General features: G+C 47.5%; 1 protein-coding gene across 1 annotated transcript; it reads left to right on the top strand.

The window, feature by feature from the left end:
- Positions 1–5,091: 5,091 nt before the first annotated feature.
- Positions 5,092–9,038, top strand: LOC109772169 (anthranilate phosphoribosyltransferase, chloroplastic). Its single transcript, XM_020330859.4, has 10 exons — positions 5,092–5,447; positions 5,556–5,699; positions 5,782–5,943; positions 6,036–6,119; positions 7,012–7,200; positions 7,548–7,638; positions 7,857–7,916; positions 8,056–8,174; positions 8,473–8,607; positions 8,722–9,038. The coding sequence occupies exons 1-10, from the start codon at positions 5,262–5,264 to the stop codon at positions 8,728–8,730; spliced, it is 1,179 nt and encodes a 392-aa protein (XP_020186448.3). The 5' UTR covers positions 5,092–5,261; the 3' UTR covers positions 8,731–9,038.
- Positions 9,039–9,051: the final 13 nt, after the last annotated feature.

The following is a 9,051-nucleotide window of genomic DNA, read 5'->3' as shown; positions in this document are numbered from 1 at the left end:
GCCTCTAGGGCATATTTCCAACAAAGTTACCATACGAGAGGACCCCGGAGGAGAACGCGAAGATCGTGCGAGCCGAAGTGACGAACCTCTTTGAAGGGGTGAAAGCAAAGAAACATCCACCTCCGGAGGAGAAGGTAGATCCGGTGAAAGCGAAGCGCACTCTGGCTGCCCTGACAAAACCACCAAAGTCTCCGCCGAAAGGCAACTATGAGCGCATTATTGCAAAGACATTTGTCGAAGCGGAGCGGTCGGGAAGTACTGTCAGTGATCAAAGGTTAAAAGAACGACGAGCTGGGAAAAAAATTGCCCAGCTCGGCGAACAAGCGAACCAATCGTGCCCCCCGCTCAAGGTGTCTAGCGACATCGTCGCTAATGATCCGAGGATGGTGCCCGGTTATAGCTATCTTGGAGATTACCTGCCCAACGATGTACATTATGATTTCTTGGAGGTGGAGGAACACAAATACGAGTACGGGAAGCCTCTCGTCAAAGATGAAAGATCTCTAACAACGATGATGCGAAGATTGCATGATTGGTACATGAAAACCTGCAGAGAGTCTGGGGGGAGGAATACTTTGACGCTGAGAGTTAAAGAGGAGCATGACCTCGTTGGAATTGAACTGTTGAATGTTCCATTTGAGGAGTTCTTCTAGTTTTACCAAAAGGCCCTCGATAAATCAACGGTCACTTGCTACTGTCTGTAAGTAGTACTACTTCTATCATTAAGTCTCTCTATATAGGTCAGGTCTTTCATTGCATGTATTTATAATTATCCTCACTACATTATGCAGACTGAAGATCGCCGAATTGAAGAAAAGACAAATCGGTGATATTGGGTTCATTAACACAAGTCTCATAGATGCAACTGAGGTTAAATATCATGCCGAAAATACCGAGGCCAACTTGCTACAATCGTTGGTAATAAATGAAAACAAAGATATAATACTCTTTCCTTACAACTTCAAGTGAGTGTTACTGTCTTGTGCATATTCGGTTTCCCTTATTAGTTCAGGTTATAGTAATGTAATTGATGACTTATGCATGCGTGCGCAGCTTCCACTATATTCTCCTAGAGATTAAGCTTGAGCAGGGAGTAGTAACCGTCTTAGACTCGAGACGAAAAGATCCCCAGGACTATGCGGACATGACTCAAATGCTCGAGAAGTAAGTTAAATCGATCATTATCCACCATATCAGCAACTTTGTTCATTTCCTGATATCAAGTAATTGTTTTCTTTGTCTGGCAGGGTTTGGAGAAAATTCAACAAAAAAGCTCTAGGACTGCCGAAGAAGCTGCAATTTAGACACCCAAAAGTAAGTACTATAGTAGCATGTTCCGCGCATCTCCTAGTGATTCAAGCGCTAGTTTCATCAATACCATTTAGCATGCTTGCTTATCAGTTTGATTGACCTCTATTTCTTGTAAAGTGGTTGTGGCAGGAACAAGGGAATGATTTCTGTGGATACTACGTTTGCGAGTCCATCCGCCACACGACCTGTGAGCGGGGCTACTCTGACGAACAATATGAAGTGCGTAAGCAATAATATTCACAATTTTATTTTATTACCATCATTTGTGTTGAGTTTCATTTATTCATATATATATATATATATATATATGTATTGACCCCCTTCTTCAAATTAGATCTTTCGGATGCGGGATGAACTCCTACCACCAGATCGTATGCGAGCAATTCAAGAGGAATTGGCGGCATTCTTCCTTGACCACATGATCGCTGAAAACGGAGAATACTATGTGGACCCTGTGTTCATATATAATTAGGAGATTATATTGTAAGAGATAATTATTGTATATATGTAGCCGGTAGTGTCGGATAGATATACGAGAACTTGTTGTTCGACCAATCTCTCGGAGAAGGAGAGGTGGTCGATATCACTTCTCTCTGTATGCATATGTTCATGACGATCTTCTGTTTCCTTCATTTTCTTAATAGCTAGCGTGTCTAGTCCTCTCTATACGTATATAGTATGTAGCGTCGACCAAGCACGGAGATAAGAGAGGACACTTCTCTCTATTAATTAGCTAGCTAACACAATATATGAAACACCTAAATTAACCCCCAAAACCCCCAACCCCCCCCCCCCCCAAAAAACAAAAACCCCAGCCCTTGAAATGCTGACGCGTGGATGCCTATTGGTCCTGTTTTTTTAGAGAGAAACATGCTTTACTTTATTGATTAATAGAACGAATTATAGGAATAATAGAAGTATCATGAGGGTGTAACAGCCATACATGGCGACCCTCCCCTAAATGTAAAGCATGTCTAGCTAAGCCATGAGCCTCCTTGTTAGAAAGACGTCTCTCATGGGTGAAAGAGCAGGAGTGAAACTCTCTGCTCGAGTCGATGATCTCCTGCACGATTGGAGCAATTGTACCCATAGTACCAGTTTGTATGTCCTTGACCACCGCAAGGCAATCTGAAGCCACCCTCAAATGAGTCAGTGCAAGATCCCTGGCTAATGCAATAGCCTCGCGGCATATGCCAGAGCTTCCAAAATCTGCGGATCGGTCATACCATGGAATACCACCACTGCTGAACCAGCATAAGCTCCTGATTGATCCCGACAAACCGCGGTAAAAGCCCCCACCGGAGGGTGTTTACAAACAGCAGCATCGACATTTACCTTGTGATGACCCGCCGGTGGTGGTATCCAAACTGGCGCCCGCACTGGGGTTGTTCTGGGCTTCTTTATTTCATGTGACTTGGACGCGATACTCAAATCTGCCAAAAAGCGTTTGATAAATGAGTGAGTCCCCATCAGGCTCTGGTGCTCCCCTTCATGGATTAGCTTTCGCCGCGCCCCCCATATGGCCCATAGTGTCACGGTTAGCTTTGTGAACTCGGCATGTGGCGTCGATTCTTGCATACTGAAGAGCCAAGCCTTTGCATTCGGTTTTGCTGTTGCTATAACATGCTCAACCAGCTCCGGGTCACCTAGCGCCCATACACAACGCGCCATCGTACACGTTATCAGTGAATGCCTCCACGAGTCCTCCTCTCCACAGATGGCACAACGTGACGATGTGGACATATTACGATGACTAAGTACATCCGCCGTGGGTATAGAGTCCCGGTTAGTGCCACCAACCGGGACCAAAGGCCCTTCTGTCTGGGCTCGCCGCACCGGCCACGTGGAGGCCCATCTGTCCCGGTTCGTGTAAGAACCGGGACTAAAGGGCTAGGGCATTAGTAACGACCCTTTAGTCCCGGTTCAACAACCGGAACAAAAGGCCCTTACCAACCGGGACAGATGACCCTTTTTCCACTAGTGATGCCAGGAAGGGGCGCGCCACGATAGAGATCTTTCATCGAGGAGACATGAGGCATGCCGTCGGCGAGCACCACATCCCAGATGGTGGGGCGCACCCGAAGAGCATATGCAAGGTGGTTTCGTCAGCACCGGCGAGCCAATGATGCGCCGGTGATGCAGGAGTAACGCGTAGGGCATGCGACGATTACATTTGAAACATACATGAAATTTCTCTAGAGGATTGGTTATTATCTCACCCTCCCAGCAAAAGATATATAGCAAAGATTATCTTCTTGAGTTTCTCCCATGATGGTCATGGGTGGGTAGGTAGGCTGCCGTGGGGTGGCCTCAGAGATAAGTTGTCGTGTGATCTAGAGCGATACCTGTAGTGATCGAGACAACGTGGGGTGCGGCGCACACAGTGAACCGATCGCGCAGGACAAATGAGCAAAGAATTATGAGCCGTCGGCCTTTTCTGCTCGTCACCGTCACGAGAGAAACGAGCAAAGCTGGACGGTTTTTTATTGATCGGGTAAAAAAGTTTTGCTTTTAAAGTACGTACAGCCAGGACGACCTAATCGTACGTACTGTACAACACGCGAGGTAAAAACTTACCTGTGCTTTTGATCGAACGAGCTCGCGGAACGGGTCGCCACGAACACGAGTTTTTTTTTTTCTGTTTTTCCTCCTCACCCTTGACTTTGAACTGGCCAAAAAGGCAGCATACATGCACGTGCTACAACAGTTGAGGGATTTGAGATTTGTCGTGCTCGTAGCAGTGTTTTTCTTTTCAAAGTGGAAGGATTTGGATTTGTATCAGTCAAGAAGAAGAAAAATTCGTCGGTTATTTGGGGAAAACCGAACGAAACAAATTCCAAATTTGAAAAATCAAACGAAATCCATTACAACCAATGAGCGGCACATATAGGATACCCCACACACCACTCCAAGGAGGGCCAGGTCGAGACAACACACAATCATCATCGTCATCACTCCTCCACTAGGCGTCATCGCCATCCCTAAACCCCGAACAAACGACTCTGACCTCTCCGTAGGCGATCGTTGACTCAACCCAGACCGTAGAGGCCGTGTGGAGTTGTATGAATATCCGTGCTAGAACTCAGTCACCTGCGACCAGACAACGCAACTCCGACTCTGACGAAGAACTACGCACGATTGGTGCCAAGGAAGATCACGGAATGAACCATCTGCAAACCGTCGTCGTACGCTACCGAGACCTCGCTACCGCAGCTTCGACTTCACAACAACAAACCAGCCAAGGCAATCCCGTGAACACGCCGAAGAAGAGATGACTACCTCAACAATCGCCGCATATCCGACCTCACTTCCTATCCTCGTTGCCACAGACGCGTCGATGCCAACACCGCCACCTTCCACTGGCCATGTTTGCTAGTGCCCAGCTCCAAAGACGAAACCCCCGAGAGGGAATACAACACCAAGACGCCACCATCGTCCGATCACATGAGATCAAGGGTTTCCCTCGGAGCAGCAGCGATAGCCAGATCCGCGCGGACGGGGGCGTGGTAGCAATGTAGCAATGCAGCAATGCCTCCGGGAAGGTCAGCGACAACCAGAACCGCCGCCATCATTGGTCACGACCACAATCGAGACAGGGTGTCACCCAAGCTTCCAACACCACCTCAACCGCACATCACACTGGGGCCGCCAAGCCCACCAAGCACCGCTTGTAGTAAGAGAAGGGAGAATCGCACACGAGGGTTTTTTTTTTAAGAAAAAGGCAACTGAATATTTTGCACGTCAAAGAAAAGGCAGCTCGGTGTGGGTGGCTCCCGTGGCTGCTGCAGACGGACAGGATCACAAGGCAGACGGCGGGCCTCCCCCGGAGTGACAAAAATCCAAGCCCAGTCAGCGGCGGCCGCATATAAAACCGCCTGCCGCCGGCCGCCTCCCTCCTCTGCCACCGGGATCTCCCTCCCCCACCAACCCCCCCTGAATCCATCCATCCAATGGCGACCGCCTCGCTCAAGCTCTGCTCCCCCAAACCCCTTGCCCCCGGGGCCCCGTCCCCCCTCCTCCGCCGCCCGAGCACCGCGCGGCCCGTCGCCCGGCGCCTCCCGCCGGCCCGCGTCGCCGTGCAGCCCGCCGCCGCGCCGGCCCCCGCCGCCTCCCCCGGCACCGCCACCTTCGAGCAGGTTCGCGCGCGCCGCAATGCCTCCCGCTCCCCCTCTATCTGTTCCGTCCGGTGATTGGCTGACCGGGTTTCCTTTCAATCTCCTGTCCTGTGGCCGCGACGGCGCCAGGTGCTGGAGCAGCTGATCGGCGGGGCCGACTTCACGGAGGACGAGGCGGAGGCGACGCTGCAGCTGCTGCTCAACGAGAAGAACGAGGCGCGGATCGCCGCCTTCCTCGTGCTGCTCCGGGCCAAGGGCGAGACCTACGACGAGGTGCGTGATTTTTCTGAACTGTCAGAAATGAAGCGGAATTTCTGCGGCCACTGATCTGGGTTTTTCCCAAGCCGTTCTTCAGATCGTCGGGCTGGCCAAGGCGATGATGAGAAACTGCGTCCTTGTCGAGGGGCTCCACGACGCCGTCGACATTGTCGGCACCGGCGGCGACGGCGCGGACACCGTCAACATCTCCACCGGCTCCACCATCCTCGCCGCCGCGGCCGGCGCCAAGGTCGCCAAGGTATTCTGATTTCTCGCCCCCACCTTTTGTGTCGGATTGCACACGCTCATGTACTGTACTGTACTGATGTGTTCTGCCGTGCGTTTCTGCAGCAAGGGAGCAGGGCGAGCTCGTCGGCCTGCGGCAGCGCCGATGTGCTTGAGGCGCTGGGTGTCAACATCGAGTTGGGACCCGAGGTACTGCCTGATTGGCCTTATGATTGCTCTTTTTCCTCTGTTCTGTACTTGCTTGTGCCTGACATCTTAATAGCCTCTACAGTATGTGTGCATCGATTTCTAATACTGTACTAGCTAGCACATCGAATGCAAATCATACCGCAAGGGTGCCTCCTGCTACTGGGGATAGATTGTGACTTGTCGGATGAAACAGCCGTTGGTATCAAACACCACTTGATGTATTCCTTGAGAAGTAATCAGACTATCAGAGGCACCTTTTGGCTGCTTTGACTTTTCTATATGGTTTTTAGGGAACTTTTCTCTGTGTTAGTACTGCAAAGTAGCACGGGCATTTTACCAACAGCCGTGATTTAGGCAAACATACACCCCCCCTTTCATCTAAATCAATGGGCTGTGCGATGGCTTTGAGATGGCTGCATAGATCTGGGCCTTTGACTCCCATTTTTATTTTGGTATTCTTATTGGTAAAGAAGGAACACGCTCCCAGTTGAATGTTAGTTTCCACCAATTAAATCATGTAAATCAGCATTCAAAGTTACTCACACAATTGGTCCAACTGGGCAAAAACTGAGGTTGCGTGGTGCTACATACTTTTCTTAACCAATCAAAATACGCAATGACACCCACTTCTGTGTCACATAAACTACATACTATGGAGTTGATTGTTGGTCACAACATTTTTTGCAATATTTATTCCAGATCTGGTAGCTTTGTGCATTATATAGTTGCATACCACGTCGGTTATTTGCTTATAATATTTATTCTTTCAGTCATTCATGGAATGGTAGCTGTCCTTGAACTTCTAACCCCTCACATATTATATTTCAGTGCTGTGTGTGCATCTTAAGAAAGCCTGGTGGTTAATATCAGTTATTCCCTTTCCTGTTACCAGGGTATTAAACGGTGCGTCAATGAGGTGGGTGTTGGTTTCATGATGTCTGCAAATTACCATCCGGCAATGAAAATTGTCAGACCTGTGAGGAAGAAGCTGAAGATAAAGACAGTTTTCAATATCCTTGGTCCTCTGTTGAATCCAGCAAGGGTACCTTATGCTGTTATTGGTGTTTACCACGAGAACATAGTAAGTATCTTGTATTCATCTTTTATTTTCTTCTAGTAACTATTTTTTACCAAAGGGTAAAAGCAACCATCACAAGTTTCATGTACACCATTTTAAAGCGATAATTTAATGATCCACATAATTCCATGGTCATCATCAGGTGTTGTTATGAACTTAGTACTTGACTACGTATATCGGTTTCTAGTTAATTCCTTTGTTAACAAAGATTACTGATATAGTGATACTGAACAAGCAAACAGTCGGTAGGAAAGGCTTCAGAAGGCATAGAGATAGTCCTGTTATAAGCTCAATATGCAATTGTTGTCATTACATGTTTTATTCTAATGCACATTTTTTGTTGTTGATAGGTTAGCAAGATGGCCAAAGCAGCTCAGAAATTTGGTATGCAGAGAGCATTGGTTGTTCATTCAAAGGGTCTGGACGAAATAAGCCCACTTGGTATGAACACATACTTAATACTCCCTCCGTCCCAAAATAAGTGACTCAACTTTGTACTAGCTTTAGTACAAACTTGAGTCACTTATTTTGGGACGGAGGGAGTACTAGTGTACTTATGTTGCTCTACTGTAATTGCCACTTGAGAAATTAATTTGGAGCTTTCTGATCAACTGATATATTTTGCATCTAACTGAAGATTCTTTGTCAATTTTTTGTAGGGCCTGGATATATTCTTGATGTCACTCCAGGAAAGATTGAAAAAATGCTCTTCGATCCATGTAAGATTTGTTCTTGGAACTTATAAAAGAAATGGAGATAATCCCTTGAACATGCTTTATGTTAACTTCTGAAATATACAGTGATGGTATTATTATAAAAACTTCAGTCTCACATCCTTTTCATTTTATTACAATTCAGTGGATTTTGGCATTCCGCGCTGCACATTATTAGATCTTAAAGGAGGCGATCCTGCGTTCAACGCAAAAGTTCTCCAGGATGTTCTCGCTGGACAAAGAGGCTCAATTGCAGATGCTCTTGTAAGTTCATCCTTGCTCCTCTCTCTCATTTTAGTTACGCTGTACCTTGCATACGTCCTGAAGAAAATGACTGCATCTTGCTCGGCGGCCTACTGAATCTGCATCAGTTGGCCCATCTTGTACATTAAAGAGTTTACTCAGCATCCTGTAAAAATCATGTTACCCAGCAGTGATATGGTTTGCCGTGATGAGCCCTTTATTTCTCTGAAGGACTCTTTTCTTGAAGCGCACATGTCTTTTGGAAAACAGTTCTTCTATCGTGTGCCAACCTTGAATCGTTTTCTGCTTTGCTCCATAGGTTCTGAACGCCGCGGCGTCCCTCCTTGTTAGCGGCAAAGTCAAAACTCTGCAAGAGGGTGTCGCGCTAGCACAGGAGACGCAGCGCTCCGGAGTGGCCATCAACACGCTCGAGTCGTGGATAAAGGTTTCCAATGTAAGTAGCATGTCTGTTTATCCAGTTATTATCAAATATATCAGGTGCACAACTGTGTTTGATCAGCTAAACACAGAGCGCATGACACTATCCAAAACCTTGTGATTGACACAGAGCTGCTGAGACCGGGGTTGCTTGGCGAGCAGCAGAGCTCTCCGCAATAAGACGCAAGGAATGATGCCAAATAAGGATTCTTTTAGTCCATCCATTCTCCATCATATATATGTCTGCTCTTCTTGTTCCTTTTGTTCGTCTTTGTCACAAGCGTACGTAGATGCCGCCTGGTCTGGTTTGGTTTGTTCATCCAGCAATGTTGTAGTGTAGAGAGAAACCCCATGTGGACGAGATTGTAAGGTTATGGACGGAACAGAACAGGCGCATGCATGCTTATCTTGTTGGCTAAGGTGGATTGGTTGATCATTTTGATCTCAGTTTGTTGCGTTG

Source organism: Aegilops tauschii, chromosome 4 (assembly GCF_002575655.3).
Source record: "Aegilops tauschii subsp. strangulata cultivar AL8/78 chromosome 4, Aet v6.0, whole genome shotgun sequence".
NCBI lineage: Eukaryota > Viridiplantae > Streptophyta > Magnoliopsida > Poales > Poaceae > Aegilops > Aegilops tauschii.
The sequence above is the reverse complement of the archived record's forward strand: the minus strand, read 5'-3'. Positions and strand labels throughout refer to the sequence as shown.